Genomic DNA, 15,097 nt, shown 5'->3' on the forward strand with positions numbered 1-15,097 from the left:
GTTGAATGGGAAAGTGTTTTTTCTTCATATTGTACATGAATTAAATACCTACTTCTTCCTCTTCGGGTTATCACTATGTAATAAAAGGTCTATAAATACATTATTACTTCTTGGGTGACAGACCACCCCGTAATACACTTTATGTAGTTCCATTTTAATTCCAAATAACGCTCGTTGAGTTTCTTACACTTACTGTTGTTGCCATGTACTTTTTTTTTTTTTGCTGTTAGCACGCGATGAGGGCGAGCTCTTGGCCCCAGCACTTCCTTCAGGTATGGTGTGCTTTTTCACTAGTCGCTGGGACCTGCCTTAGAGGAGTTTCCCCTCTCGTCCTGACAGTGTCGGGGTGACAGCAGACGTGGTGGAGGTCCTGGCACTCCCCTTCCCCGCTCAGCTTGGCTTGCTTAACGAGCTGCATCACTAATGGCTTTGAAACCTGAAAGCACGTGGTTCGTGAATTTAGGAATGCTTCTTTTCTGCTGGCACTTCTCACGACGAGAGAGCCTCCCTCTGGTTTAGTTTGTCGTTTGGGGGGTTGTGCTGCTCTTCTGTTTCTTTTGAGTGGAATCACCGGGGCTGGATTTCTTCCTCCTCTGTGCAAATTCACCTTTTTAAGGTCTGTGTAGGGTGAATTCGAGTCCTTCACAGCTGAGCTGTTCAGAGGCTTGCTGCCTGGGTTCACTTCCCCCAGAAAACAGGGCAGCGCTTCTGTTCTTCAGCCTTTGAAGTCCGAAACCTTCTGATAAAGTGGCCCTACAAGAGCGAACCCCCGCCTTTTTTGCTTGCACAAGGGTTTGCTTCGCCCAGTTACTTGTTTGCAAACAGTCGGCAAACACCGAAACGCACCGTGTGTGTGCCGGGGTTCCGCGTCCAGCTGTTCCTCGGCCCTTTCCTCTGGCGCAGCCCCGTCCCTGAGCTCACAGCCTTCAGCCTGGTGCAGCCTCCCCGAACTCTGCCTCCTGCCCGGGGCTGAGGGTGCGGTGTGGTGTCCGGGTGCTCCGCGGAGAGCCGACCCTCCAGAACAGCTTAGTGGGGATCGGGGCCCTTCCAAGACAAATCTCCCCTAAAGAGTTGAAACAAGGTGCTATAAAAGTCTGCACCCCTGTAAAAGGCGCTTCTGTCTCGACGACGTCTTCCCCTTACCATGGAAAAAACCTGGTGCTGGTACTGGAGTATCGCTGACCTCAGCGTTGCTGCCTGCGGGAAGCGAGAGCGCCCTCGGCTGCGCACCCACCGCTCAGGTGGTCCCGGCCCGAAGGGGCTCTGGGCCGTGCCCCCCGCGCAGCCCCGGCTGTGGAAAGGCGGTCGGAGGTGGTGGCTGGGGAGACGGCAGCGTGTTCCACGCGGGGGGCGGTGGAAGGGGTTTGGTGGCTTACCGCGGATCCCTGACTCCAGGCTCTCTCCAGGGATGGCTTGTTTCGCGGGGGACGGGGGGACGTTTTGGCGTGGGCCCTTGCCCAGAAGCTGCCTCCGGGTACAGAAGCTCCTGGAGCCGCGTCCTCAGCGCTGGTGCTGCTGTCGCCAAGCCAGCCCCGGGGCACGGAACGGGCTCTTGCGGTAAAAGCGCGGTGTTGTCGCTGTAACTGCGCTCGCCATCGGGCGACCAAACCTTGTGAGGGAAAAGCAAAGGTTTGTTTTCCCATCGGCTCGAGCTCTGTGCTCACGAGAGCGCTCTTGCTGTTTTTCCTAGCTCTTTGTGTGAATCACAGGAGCAAAGGTGGGATTTTGGGGAGGACGGGGCTTTTTGGGGCAGAAACCGGCCTCTGGGGGGCCTTAACGTGGATTTAGGGATACGATGCTGTGAGGCCTCTCGCCTGGGACTGCAGCGTCCGAGGACCTCTGGTGCAACCTCGCTCTGCCCCCACGGGTACGTGTGGAGGGGGTGGATGGTGGGCGTCCTGTCCAAGGTGGGGTTGGAGAGAGCTGGTCATGGTGAGCCCTGTTCCTGAGCCGCCCGGCTCCCCCCTGCTCCTCTGTGCTCGAGGAGTTTTGCAAAAATATCATCGGAAATAACTTGTGATTCTCCTGGTGGGGCTGGGGAAGGAGAGAGAAGGTCTAACAGCTCGCAGATGTTTCTCTTTCCGTGGCAAACATGATGGTATCCATTCTGTTTTGAAAGGAGCTGTTGTATAGATCCAAGTTTTATATCGTTCTACATGGCCTTATAGAGTATGTAATTGTGGGTCACGGTACATACATTGTGCTACAGAAAATATTTTGTACCACACAGTCTCCTCAGTAATAAAGATCCTCTGGCTGTTGCGTGTCGTCCTGTACAACTGTGATTCATTTTAGCTTTAACAGATATTAAGGAAAAAAAACCCCATTTATTTTCTAATGCTATGCTGTAAGCCTTTCTCAAAGGGATTGAAGAAGCTGACAGCAAAAGGAAATTGAGTTCTGTTAGGAATACAGATCCGTGAGATCTAGTGCCCCTTCTGTCATGTTTTTGCCATTGCCTTATCACCGTGCAAGCTCTGCGAGTTGGGGGAAGGAAGGTTCGGGGCACTGCAGCCGCCCCACAGCGAAGTGTAACGGGGATGCGGGCAAGGAAGGGCCTGGTAAGGACAGAGCCGTGTCCCTGATCTGTTGAAAACAAATGCTGTTGTGTTTGGTGAAAGAGACGAGTTAATCCATTCCCTGCTCCTGTGGGGAAGGCAAATCTCCTCCGGAGGTGATTTGTCTCATCCCTCATCAGGAACCGCAGCGAGGGTCAGGGGTGTGCGAGAGTCGGTTGGAGATGGAGCCTGTGGATCGTCTCAGTTGTACCGGGCTCGGTGCATCGCCCCCGCGGCTCCCGCTGCTCGGCTGGCCCCAGGCTCCCCGGGAGAGCCGCCAGCGTGTCCATACGTCGGTGGTGGGATGGGGAGGCAGAGCCTCGCCCTGAGCAGCTCCAGCCTGGGGTGCGGCACAGCCGAGAGCTCCCTCCGGGTGCTGTCACCGACGGGACGGGTTTCCAGCCCTCTGCCAACCAGGCAAACTTCAGGTTTGTCCAGCCTGGCCAGGTGGAGTAGCTCTTTGGCAATTTCAGTAAATTTAGATGAGATATAAGGAAATTTTTTATGATGAGGGTGATGAAACACTGGCACAGGCTGCCCAGAGAGGTGGTAGAAGCCCCATCCTTGGGACCATTCAAGGCCAGGTTGGACAGGGCTCTGAGCCGTGATCTGGCTCAAGATGTCCCTGCTCACTGCAGGGGGCTGGACTCGGTGGCCTCTGAAGGTCCCTTCCAAACCAAACCATGCTATGATAAATGTCTTGTGTGTTGTTCACACTTGGAGCAGGTAGAAGACCCTGTGAGAGCAGCAAGGAGGGGAGCTTGGTGCTCCCCGGCGAAGAAGGAATCGGGTCCCCTACCAGCAAAGTAAAACGCTCTCCCCATCTAGTGGGGAAGGGCTGCGCTCCCCCCCAGCCCCCTTAGGTGATGCTTTGCCTCTGAAGGTGGATGAACCCCTCTGCGAGGCACTTGGCTCCCGCCAGACCCTGTCGCACCCCCGGGGGCAGCGTGCGTGCTCTGGGGAAACCCGCGGGGTGGGGAGATGGACTGGGGTGCAGAGAAGGAAAAGGGGCTCGTGCAGACAACCTTCCCCGTAGGGGCCGAACCTCGAGTGCCAGCCCTGCTCGCTTGCCGCGGTACCAGCTGCCCCCCGTTCCCCGCCACGCTTCCAGCAGAGCTGCCGGGAGCTGACACCGACCCCACGTCGCGTCTTGTGTTCGAGCCCAAACAAACTGTAAATATTTTGCCCGGTTTTTTGCTTTGCGCTGTGCTCGGTTTCTAGGCTAAACCCTCCCGTTAACTGCTGATGGGAGAGTTTTCCAGAGAACCTGGCAAGAAGCGGCGTGAACGTGCTGATGTGAATTTCGACGTTAATCTTCTGTAAATCGAGTGGCACATTTTTAAGGGACAGCCGGGAGAAATCTGAATAACGTTTCCATAGCACGCTGCGAGCCCGCGCTATTGAGATGAAATCTCATGGATGGAATTCAGTAGACGCAGCTGCTGTATCAGCGTCCAAATAATGTGCTGTTCTGTTCAGAAGCAGCCCATAAATAGCAGGGCCGCCCGCGCCGGCCGGCAGAGCGGAACCACGGCGGGAGAGGTAGCGGCGGCACTGCTTGGAGTGGAAGGGGCTTTAAAAAAAAGAGCGAGGGTGTCTGAGCTGTTGAGGTCTCGCTGTAGCGAATGTGTTGCTAACGCTTGGCGAGAAGCGGTGCTGCAGGGGTTTGATTGAGGACGCCGGTCAAGCTCGGTTTCTTTGATTCATCTCCTATTAACCTCGCGACAACCCCTCGCGTTAGCCTGGCGAGAGCGGCCGGGGGAGGCGTGTTCGGCCGGGGCTTCCTATTTGAGTGGGAACTTCGTGAGATGTTCCTGGAGAGCGAGGAGGGGGCTCTCGCTGCCGTCCTGCCAGCCAGCGCGGCAGCAGCGGCTCCAGCTGCCGGGGTCTGGCGCCCACCGGGACGCTGGGCTGTGGCAGCGAGGGAGAGCCCTCAGGTCTGCGGTAGTGGGGAGAGATGTCAGCAGCTGGGAGCTGAAACCCGGCAAATTCCTGCTGGAAACAAAGGGCAGCTTTTTTAGACAGGAGTTTAATGAGCAACTGGGCCAGCTGCCCAGGGTCAGAGAGGGATCCCGTGGCGCTGGGAAGATGCCTTGGTTCGGTCACGGGCTCTCCGGCCCCATGGCGGTGTCGGGGTGAGGATGCAGGGCCCGCGTGCAGCAGGGAGAGGAGGATGGATAACGGAGCGTGTCCTCCTAGCCCGGACATCCCTGGGGGTTTACAGCTGCTGCGTTCGGGGGGAACCCTGTTGACTCTCCCTACCTGTCCCCGTCCCAGCTTCACCTTTCCTGTTTTACGAAGTAGTTTATAATTTAAAGGCTGATACCTCCCATGAAAGCGATGCTGTGTTAACCTCCTACCCTTTGGGTTTTCCAGGCACAATGACTGAGCAGCAAAGTCCCCCCGAGCAGATGGCGACTGGGGAGGGTGCTGGCGAGCGAGGTGGCAATTACAAGGTACAGGGGGGGCAGCCGGTTACGGACAGACCTTGGGTGATGCTGCGGGTCACCATGCGGCGCAGCCTGCGCGCGCAAGGCTGGTACCGGTGTCAAAGCGCTGCAGGGGGTGCTGGGGAAGGCGGCAAGCGGCCTCGGGGTCACCTCGTGCAGCAGCGCAGGAGTGTCACCACTCTGATAAATCTGCTCCTCGCCCACCGAGCCGAGCTGCGGGGAGGGGAGGGAGGCTCCGTCCGGGGGATTTGCTGCTGCCTGGCAGGAGGAGATGCTGCTCACTGTGTTTGGGGCTGCCAAGGTCATTTGCCGTCCGGTCTGGCGTGCAGCTGTGCTGTGTTCTAACCCAGGAGATGAAGTATCCCGTCACAGAGGGGATCGGCTGTAGGTTTGAGCAGTGAAATTCCTTCTGCGATTTTTTAGGCTGTAATTCTTACTCTCATAGGTTGGTTAGAGGTAAATCGGCTGTGGGTGTTGCAAGGGCTGCAGCCCTTCTCGCAGCTTGGGGAGCCAGGCAAAGCCACTCCCGGCCGGAGAAGGCTGGAGGTGGGAGCAGATCCTGCAAAGGGGGTAAAGAGGTGCCGGGAGCTTGGGCTGCTTATTGCTTTGGGGTGGAAAGAAGTCCCTGAGGACCCTGGGTGTCACCTCCATCCTTTGATCCCCGCCTTTATATGGTGTCTGCAGGAGGCTTTACCCTTGTCCCAGGCTCAGGGGTTTCAGCTGGGACCCCTTTGGGGCAGGGGGGTGCCTGGCTGCACGTCCCCAAATTGTGCCGGGCACCCTGGGTCCTTCTCCCTGCCGCGCTCCAGCCGTGGGGGCTGGCTCGAGCTCACCCTGCAGCGCAGCCCCGACGCTCTGCCAAGAGCAGGAGGTCCCGGGGAGGTGCTGTGGTCTCTGCACCTGGCAGGATTTAGAGGAAACCACCAAAAGACGAGCTTCAGCCAGGCCAGGCCGGGGGAACGAATGGATCCGGAGTGAGAAGGAAATGATGGGCCGTGACCAGACCGCAGCCCACGGCCCCGGAGGTCTCTTATCGCAAACCCTCTGTGTTTTCCACGCTGTGTTTGAGCCAGCCAGCTTGTTCTCAGCCTGTCACGGGTGAAATACCAGCCTGTGTTTTACCGAGCAAACACCTTTGGCCAACACCTGGCTGCGGAGCGAAGCCCAGGAGCCGCCTGTCGGGGCAGAGGCGCGGGGCAGGACCCAGCTCTGCCCGGGAGAGGAGCGACGTCGACGTGGGGCAGCAGTGATGGAGGGCGCGCGGCCGGAGCGCTTCACTCTGCCGCGGCGGGTGTTTGCCAAAGGGGGGGCCTGCACGGGTGCAGGGTGTTCCCCTGCCGTGGTCCCCCCCAGCGTGGCTGCAGCAGCAGCCGACGGTGTCTCTCCCTGCTTTAGATCACCATCTACGAGCTGGAGAATTTCCAGGGGAAGAAATGCGAGCTGACAGAGGAGCTCCCCAACATCACCGAGAAAGAGCTGGAGAAGGTGGGCTCCATCCAGGTGGAGTCTGGCCCGTAAGTCCGGGGTGCGGAGGACGGACAAGCCCCGGGGTGGGGGGGTGAGGGGGGGCACGAAAAGCATCCCCCACCTCCTGCTCATGGGGACCTGCCTCGTGCTGGGGTGCTCCCCCTCTGTGCGGGGGTGGCCGTGCCGCCCCCGACCCCCTGGTCCCGCAGGTGGCTGGGCTTCGAGCGGCAAGCCTTCGCCGGGGAGCAGTTTGTGCTGGAGAAGGGAGACTACCCGCGCTGGGACTCCTGGTCCAACAGCCGCACCAGCGACAGCCTGATGTCCGTCCGTCCCCTCCAGATCGTGAGTAGCGGCTGCGGGGGGGTGTTTCTGTCCCTGGGGACAAGCAGCACAGCCGCAGCAATGGGGACTACCAGGCTGGGAGGGTCTCGGGGGGCTGTGGGCGCAGAGGGCAGGGCAGCCCCTGACCCGTGCTTCCCCTCAGGACAGCCCCGACCACAAGATCCACCTCTTTGAGAACGTGGGCTACACCGGGCGGAAGATGGAGATCGTGGACGACGACGTCCCCAGCCTCTGGGCCCACGGCTTCCAGGACCGCGTGGCCAGCGTCAGGGCCCTGAATGGAACGTAAGGGTGGTGACACCAGGGGCGCGCAGGAACACCCCAACGAGGCCCCATCCCGTGGCACTGCCATCAATCCCCCTGGGGTGGTGGCAGGGTGGCCTGGCACAGCCGCTGCAGCGGGGACAGGGCAGCTGTCCCCACGATGCCACTCGTGCCCATCGTGTCCCTTGCTCCCTCCCCACTGCCACCCTTTCCCTGGCCCGCAGGGAGGGAGAGGGACCGAGGCAGCATCACTAGGGCTGCGTGATGGCTCCTCGCCCTGACCCAGGGCTCTGCTGGGCACCGCTGCGGTGGAGCCGTGGCCCCTTCTCCGCCCTGGGCTCTCCAACCCCTCCCGTTGGCCGTTTCCCACCCAGGCTCTGCAGCCCCAGCCCTGTGGCAGTGGCACTTGGTGGTGACAGTGGTCCCGGGCAGTGCCGCACAGCCACGGCACCCCCACGGCCTCTGGGGTGGAACGGGGATGCTGCCCTCCCGCTCTGGGGCAGGGCGGGGGGGGAACGTGCCCACTGGGTGGGGGTCTGCAGCCCAGGGCACTGCTGAGCGCTGCCTCTGTCCCCGCTGCAGATGGGTGGGCTACGAGTACCCTGGCTACCGGGGCCGCCAGCACGTCTTCGAGAAGGGCGAGTATCGTCACTGGAATGACTGGGACGCCAACCAGCCCCTCATCCAGTCCGTGCGCCGCGTGCGGGACCAGCAGTGGCACCAGCGGGGCTGCTTCGAGAACAGCTGAGGGACGCCCCGCGCTGCCCCCGCTGCCGCCCGTGCCGGGGGCTGCCTGACGTGATGCCGGGGGCTTGGCTGACGTGATGCTGCCGGCTGATGCCGTGACCTTGGTGGTTGTTTTTTTTTTTTTTTTTTTTTTTTTTTGGTGCAAAACCCTCAATAAAGCTCTGAGCTGGAGGCTGCCGGGGGGCCTGCCTGGTCCTGGGCTGGGGGGATCAGGGTTGGGGTTGTGCTTGGAGTGGGGTGCAGTGCAGTGAGTGAAGCCGTGGTCCAGGGATGGTGGGACACGGATGGGAGCCATGGCAGTGCCCCCAGCATCCCCCGTGCACAGCAGAAGCGGGGAAAGAGCGAGGATTTGCAGCCTTACATAAAGGCTGCGGCTTGCCAAAAATAACCGCCGGTGGTGCCGCGGCGCGGTGCTGGCACGGCCGGCGTGCAGAGGCGAACCCTGCTCCAGGGGCAGCCCAGCCCCAGGGGCGTTGTGGTCTTGGGACACTTGCCAAGGGTTTTTCCCATCGCTCTGGCCCTGCTGGAAGCGTCTCCTGGAGCCAGGGGAGCTCTGCCGCTGCCTCCTGCCTCGCTTGCCTCGGCCCTGCCTGCTCCGCTGCCGAGAGCATCCAGCCCAACGGGCACGGAGGTGGCTGGGGGCTCCTGGGGGACACGGGCAGCCTCAGGGGCGGTCGGGATGTGCAAAATGGTTGTCCCCGGGCTGTGCCAGGCCTTCTGCACCCCAAAGGGGGACTCGCCTGGCACTCGCAGTGTCCCCAACCCAGCCCCGAGGGAGCTTCCCACCAGCAGTCGGGGTTGTGGCTCCCTGGGGATGGTCTTCCCGACATGTGGCCGTTTGGGATGCCAAGGCAGGGTTTAGAGGCCCCGCTGGGCCCCATGCCCTGAGGATGCCAGCAGGGAGCTGGGCATCCCAGCGCTGAGCACCCTCAGCCGTGCAGGCAGAGGTGGGCTCGAGGCCGCCCGAGCGCTTTGTGCCAGTCGCCCAACAGCTGCTTTGCTGCTGGTTTGCAGCTATTAAAGGAGATTGTGTGATCCTGAACGACAAAAGCTGCTTCCAGGAGAGTCCGTGGCGCCGCTGGGGCCCCGGGTGGTTGCGGCTGCCTGCGGCATCGCCACTGCCCGTGGCTGCGATGGCCGAAAACCGTCCTGGCAGAGCCAAGGGGGGAATCGCAGCCCACCAGGAGCCGAACTGAGCACCGTGTCTGCCGCTCGCTGGGGTGTGCAAGGGACTGGGATGTGCCAGATGGCGGCCATGGGGAGGCACGTGCCCGGCACTGGGAGCTGGGGCAGATCTATGGGGGTCCTGGGCTGGGGACCGCTATGAGTTAGCCCCAAAGATGGGGGGGGGGGGGGCAGCAGCTGGATCCCCCTGCAGTGCCGCAGCTGGAGGCACAGGGAATGGAGAAGGATGGTGGCAGGGCTGGGAGCGTTGCAGGCACTTGCTCGCAAACCCCACGTCCCAATCCTGTCCGTGGCGTGGGGTGATTGCAGGCAGAGCCGCACGGTCCCCTGTGGCCCCCACAGCCCCCTGAGGCCCCATTGCCCACAGCTGGGGCAGCTGCAGAGCGTGGGGACCGACCCCCCCCATGTGTCACCGCCAGGGCAGGCTCTGGTGGCAATACCCCACAGAGGTGACCCTGTGTGTGGCCCTTGTTGGCGCCAGGGCTGGGGCAGCGGCCAGAGGTGCCGTGGTGGGGGCTGCAGCACATCTGCTCCGCGGGACCCCCGTGAAATACTGCATGCAGAAGAGAGCTGGTCTGGGCCACCTTAATGCTGTGTGACACTTGCTGGGGTGACAACGGGGATCCTGCTCCTCCAGGGGGGTGCTGTGGGTGATGTGGGAGCTGTACGGCACCCAGGCAGTCTGACAGCTGTGTTGTCGTGTCCCGTTTCCCCCCCACACCACTGGGAAACTCGCTTTGCTGCAGCCAAAGCCAGCCCCCAGCCCCGACGTGTCTCCCCAGGCCAGCCGGCAGCAAGGTGCCAGCCAAGGGGTCTGGCTGCTGCCCTTTCCCCTCAGCTCGGCCCCGGGTGGGTGCTGCCCGCGCCAGGCACAGCCCGGCGATGGGGACGCATCCCAGGCCGCGAGCCCCCGCCGCTGACCTCGGCTTTGTCCTGGTGTGATGGAGGGGCCTCCGTGCTGCTGTTCCTGCTGCCCCGTGGGGCTGGGGAGCTCCTCAGAGTCCCCAAAAGGGTGGGGGGATAACAGAGGAGGAGCCCAACACCTGGCACCTGAGTGCCCCCGCACCCCAGGCTGAGGATGCCGCCCGGGTGCTGCCCCACTGCATCGTGCCACCAGGATCAGATCCTGCCTCTGTGCAGCCCCGAAGCCCCGGGTCTGCGGCAGGAGATGTCAGCGGGAAGGGGGTCCCGGGGTGCCCCCCGGGCTCAGGAGCCTCGCAGGGTCCCTCTGCGGCAGCACCGGCGTCGGCACTGGCACGGGCTGCGGGGTGCGGGCGCTCCCTCGCCGGGGAGGCAGACGGGCGAAGCCAGACGGTTACCAGTTATTTGAAGGCTCGCTTTATCACGCATGGGAAGAGCCAACTTCAGCGGTTTTCGGCGGTTCCAGCGGCGGGGCGGCTCGCCCGTTTGTTGGAGGGATAAAGTCTCTGGCTCCAAAACTCCTGAAGCAGGGCTGGCGGGCGCTTTGTTTGCAAGGGCCGGTCTGGGTCTTGGCATGCATTCGGCTGATGCATGCAAACTCCAAATCTCCTTGCCAACAAACCCAACAAAGCGGGCGACTCGAATGTGAAAGCTAATGAAATAACTCCCCGACTTGGTGTTTGGGGAGACAAAGGCTGCAGCTGATCAGCTGACCTTGGTTTTCATTGGGTTTTAATCCAGCATTCTCGCTTTGAATCATGCTTTAACTATTTTGTAAATAGTTTTGGCACCATTCTTCTGCGGCTCGGTATAAATTCCACCTCTCGGCCCCAGCCCTTCACTGGCTCAAGCGGGTACTGGTATAACTGGTAAGACTTTTCTATTTATTGTTGTCTTTTTTGTCGCTGCCTCCTCCCGACCCCCGGCACCGGAGCTCCCTCCCGCAGTGCCGGGCAGAGGTACGGAGGTGGCAGAGGGACGCGATCATGCCGGGGGTGAGCTGCGGGGACGGTCCTGTCCCTGCAGCCCGAACCGGGTGGCCAGCTCAAGAGTATTGCCGCCCAGCCACGGCTCGGTTTCTGTTTTGCTGGGAATGAGCTGTTTTCCCCTGGTTTGGAGCCTGCTCAGACACAGGGGGTCCCACCGGGCTTGAGGATGAGGGTCCTCCGTAGGGATGGCTGTGCCAGGTGGAGCCGGGAGGGCTCGGCACCGACCCTGCACACATGCCCCCATGGCCGGGGTGGGCGGTGGGAGCACCGGTGCTTCTCCCCATCACCCCGTCCAGGCACCCGCATGGGACAGGGACTCCTCAGCTGTCACTGGCTGGGCAGGGGCAGTGGGAAATGCCTCGGCTGCCGGGGTTGGGCTCCGCTGGGAGCCATTTGGGAACACCCTGGGCTCATGGGTCACCTCGCTCCGGGCTGGAGACCCTTTGCGGGTCCCATCACGGGTGATGCTGCCCCAGGACCATCACCTGGGCTCCTCCATGAGCCTGGGGAGGTTTGTTGTGCAGAGCAGCGCTGAGCAGGGACTGGCCCCAGCAAACCCAGTCTGCCCCAGCCCCAGCACCTCTTTCTGTGTAACTCAACAGCGAGAGGCAGCCAGCGGCCGTGCTCCGGGCAAGCTGCGGGGTACGGGTGGGGGCCATGGACACAGGGCTGTGAGCGCAGTCCCAGGTGCATCCTCTGTGGCAGATTTTAACCATCTGAGTTTTCCTCCCAAGGCAGCAGACAAACCAGCTTATGATGGCTTCCGAGCACCAAATGCCAGCCTCCAAGCAGCAGCCAGCCAGCTCCAAGGTCAGTGTGTGGCTTCGCCGCCGCTCTGCGACAGGGCCAGGGCACCCTCAACCTCACCGAGTGCCCAAACCATCCCCTCCGGGCTGTCCCAGGTCCCCAGCTGGGCGGGGAGCAGCTGAGCTGCTGCCGCGCAGCCCCTCGCAGCGCTCCCAGCCGGTACCGAGCATCACCGGCCGCGGTGCCGAGGTGTTTGCAGAGGGACAAGGGGACAGGGAGCAGGGTGGGAGATGCACAGGATTTCGCTGGCATCCCAGGACCCCGGTGCAGTCAGAGCGGGTGGGAACCAACTCCCCGTCTCCCGCCACCTCTGCAGACACAGCAGATCTGCCCCCCGCCGCCCCACTGACCCATGAAATCTGTGCTGAGCTGGTGGCGCTCGGCCCCTGGGGCTGCCCTGGTGCCTCCCCGGGGTGTGCTGGGCGCTCTGCTCGCCGTGTCCCGCCGGCAGCTGCGGTGCCCGAGCCGCAGCCCGGGCTGCTGGGCTGTTTGAAGCCAGGTTTGGACAACGGGCATCCCCCTGCGAGCAGCACCGGGGCGCTGGGCCGGTGCTGGCAGGGACCCGCAGGCACTCGGGAGCACGAGCTGTGTGCTCAGAGGGATGGAGGGAACGTCGGTTCACGCTCGCCGGGCGGTGAAAAGCCACCGACGTGCAGGTTTTGGGGGGCAGCGCGAGGTCTGGGCTGCAGCAGGCATGGGGCTGGGCTGAGCCGGTGGCCGGGCACAGCCTGTGCCCCCTGCTTGCGGTGTGGGGGTGGCGTGCCCCGCTCTGAGCCCCCCGCCTCTCTTCCAGATCGCCATCTTCGAGCAAGAGAACTTCCAGGGCCGCTGCCATGAGCTCAGCGGTGCCTGCCCCAACCTGAAGGAAGCCGGTGTGGACAAAGTGGGCTCCATCCTCGTGCACTCCGGACCGTACGTGCTGGGGAGGGGGTCGGGGGGTGGTGCTGGGGGGGGCCACGGTGGTGTGCGGGAGGGAGGCAGCAGCTGGGACACAGAAGGGGGGTCTCCCCGTTGCCGCCACCTGCACCGCACCCTGGATTTCATGTGGCCAACGCTAGTGTGTTACTTCCCCACCTTGCTCCGGTGGGTGCCCACGGGTGCCAGTGGGCAAGCAGGGGGTGACAGGGTCCCCTGAGAGGGCTTGTGTCCCCCAACCCTGCTCGGTGGGAGGGGAGCTAACACCGATCACGACGTTACCCCCAGTCTGGTTTCCTTCCTTTCGGGTGCAGGGGCAGGGGGGGACGGCACCCCTCGGTGGTGCACGGCGCTGCTGCCAGCACCTCCTCTCCCCATCCACCCAGTGACACCCCAGGCTGGGGGCTCTGGGCAACGGGGAGCCGCTGAAAAGCACCTGGGGAAGAGCCAGGGTGGGTTCCCTGCCTGCACCCTGTGTCCGGCAGCACGCTGCACCCAGGAACAGCAGGGCAGCTGAGGAGCACCCTGGCAGGAGCACAGCCCCATCCGGGCTGTGTGGGCATCTCCATCCTTCTGTGGGTCCCCAGGGACCAAGGATGGGTGACCACCATGTCAGAGCATCCACGCCGGCAGGTCCTGCGGTGACATTGCCAGCAGAGAGCCAGGACTGGCTGTGCCAGTGCGTGGGATGGAGACATCGCTGGGCAGGCAGGGCTGCCCGTCCCGCCCTGGCACCGCGGCCGGCACCTCACCAGGCAGCGCTGGTGCTCGTTTCCATCTTCCAGCAGAGAGCAGAGGGGCCTGTGCCCTGCTGGGGGGGCGCGGCTGGGGGGCTCAGCCCGAAGGTGTTTGTCAGGGTGGGCGCTGCAGTGCCGGTCGCTGTGCTGCTGCCGCGTCTGAAGCTTGTCCCCTGCTCTCTTCCAGCTGGGTGGGCTATGAGCAGGCAAGCTGCAAAGGGGAGCAGTTTGTGTTTGAGAAGGGGGAGTACCCCCGCTGGGACTCCTGGACCAACAGCCGGAGAAGCGACAGCATCACTTCCCTGAGACCCATCAAAGTGGTGAGAGCACCCAGACAGCCACTACCCACCCGCCAGACCAAGGTCTGCAGCCAGAAGTCTTCCCCAGCCTTCCCCCGCCCTCCCCAGCCCCGCGGGCGGAGGGGCACCCCCTCCTGCGCACCCTCGCCCCAGCCCTCGGGGCCCGGGGAGCCGGTGGGGGGGTCGGAGGGAGCGTGGGGACGGGGGCAGTGGCAGGTGACCCCAGAGCAGAGGACGTCTGCTGGTAAGTCTGGCAGTGACCATGCAGGCGCCGGCTCTCTGAGCTGGATGGAGGGATGCGGAGCACCCCTGGTATCGGTGGGAGCAGCGGCACACAGTGCCGGTCCCTTGCCTCGGTTTCCCCACAGCCCTGGGCTTTGCCCCCCCTGCCCACCCCTCGGATGCCGGCGGCCGCTGATGCCCCGTCTCTGCTCTCCCCGCTGCAGGACAGCCAGGAGCACAAGATCGTGCTGTACGAAAACCCCAGCTTCACCGGGAAGAAGATCGAAATCATAGACGATGACGTGCCCAGCTTCCATGCCCATGGCTACCAGGAGAAGGTCTCATCCGTGCGGGTGCAGAGCGGCACGTGAGTACCGGGACCTGGGCGATGCCGGGGCATCGAGCGGCTGAGCAGCCTCGGCTGTGCCGTGGGGTGGGCGAAGGTGCGTGACACCCCCCCGTCCTTGCCTTGGCAGGTGGGTGGGATACCAGTACCCCGGCTACAGAGGCTACCAGTACCTGTTTGAAAAGGGGGACTACAAGGACAGCTCAGATTTCGGCGCTCAGCACCCCCAGATCCAGTCGGTCAGGCGCATCCGGGACATGCAGTGGCACCAGCGCGGCGCCTACCACCCCACCAACTAGAGCCCCCGGCCCGTGCCGGGGCACGGGGAGCGGAGCAAGCTTTCCCCCGGCCGCCGCTGTCCCCCCGCGGCCTCGCCTCCCGCCTCCCCCCGTGTGATGCGCACCACTGCCGAAGCAACTGAATAAAGCTTGGAGTTTCAAAGTCCTGGCTCTGGCCCCTTCATTCCTTGGGGGTGCGGAGGGACCCCCCTGCCAGCGGGATGCCCGTCCTGACCCCGTCCTCCTGGGCGGGGAGGGGGGCCCATCGCTGCACCCCCAATTCTCTCAGTGCCACCTGCATCCCACCCGCCTCCCAGCTGCCCTCTCATCGCTGGGGGACGGGAGCTGGGGGACGGGAGCCGCTCACCTCCTCCGCAGCCAGCACCCCCGGGGGTTCTGCCCCAACCGCGATGGCTGCGGGGCTCAGCCCTGTCCTGGGGTGCAGGGCCGGGGGTGACCAGCCCCTCCACAGCCACGCGTCCCGCCGTGGCCGGCGAAGGTGGCCCCGAAGCACCGCGGAGCCGGGGGGATGCAGTGACAGCTGGGGGGTTTGCCCTCTTGGTTGAACTC

General features: G+C 63.1%; 2 protein-coding genes across 3 annotated transcripts; both read left to right on the forward strand.

Moving 5' to 3' along the window:
- The first annotated feature begins 4,931 nt into the window (after window positions 1-4,931).
- CRYBB3 (crystallin beta B3) lies at window positions 4,932-7,829 on the forward strand. Its single transcript, XM_086474199.1, has 5 exons — window positions 4,932-5,014; window positions 6,404-6,522; window positions 6,685-6,817; window positions 6,960-7,102; window positions 7,664-7,829. Exons 1-5 carry the CDS (start codon window positions 4,940-4,942, stop codon window positions 7,827-7,829), a joined length of 636 nt encoding a protein of 211 aa, XP_086330325.1. The 5' UTR covers window positions 4,932-4,939.
- A 3,847-nt stretch (window positions 7,830-11,676) lies between these two features.
- CRYBB2 (crystallin beta B2) lies at window positions 11,677-14,548 on the forward strand. 2 transcript variants are annotated; one of them, XM_086474266.1, is made up of 5 exons: window positions 11,677-11,733; window positions 12,524-12,642; window positions 13,570-13,744; window positions 14,128-14,270; window positions 14,380-14,548. In XM_086474266.1, the coding sequence occupies exons 1-5, from the start codon at window positions 11,677-11,679 to the stop codon at window positions 14,546-14,548; spliced, it is 663 nt and encodes a 220-aa protein (XP_086330392.1). The 2 variants fall into 2 exon arrangements, with proteins under 2 accessions (XP_086330392.1, XP_086330393.1); XM_086474267.1 differs by having other exon boundaries at window positions 11,680-11,733; window positions 13,570-13,702.
- Window positions 14,549-15,097: the final 549 nt, after the last annotated feature.

This window comes from Leptosomus discolor, chromosome 16, assembly GCF_034619465.1.
Source record: "Leptosomus discolor isolate bLepDis1 chromosome 16, bLepDis1.hap2, whole genome shotgun sequence".
NCBI lineage: Eukaryota > Metazoa > Chordata > Aves > Leptosomiformes > Leptosomidae > Leptosomus > Leptosomus discolor.

Bases quoted from the DNA above. Each gene is read 5' to 3' on its own strand.
- CRYBB2 (XM_086474266.1), top strand. From the start codon at position 11,677: ATGATGGCTTCCGAGCACCAAATGCCAGCCTCCAAGCAGCAGCCAGCC. The intron at 12,643-13,569 runs GTACGTGCTGGG...GCTCTCTTCCAG, and splicing joins ATCCTCGTGCACTCCGGACC to CTGGGTGGGCTATGAGCAGG. The intron at 13,745-14,127 runs GTCTGCAGCCAG...TCCCCGCTGCAG, and splicing joins TACCCACCCGCCAGACCAAG to GACAGCCAGGAGCACAAGAT.
- CRYBB3 (XM_086474199.1), top strand. From the start codon at position 4,940: ATGACTGAGCAGCAAAGTCCCCCCGAGCAGATGGCGACTGGGGAGGGT. The intron at 5,015-6,403 runs GTACAGGGGGGG...TCCCTGCTTTAG, and splicing joins AGCGAGGTGGCAATTACAAG to ATCACCATCTACGAGCTGGA. The intron at 7,103-7,663 runs GTAAGGGTGGTG...TCCCCGCTGCAG, and splicing joins GTCAGGGCCCTGAATGGAAC to ATGGGTGGGCTACGAGTACC.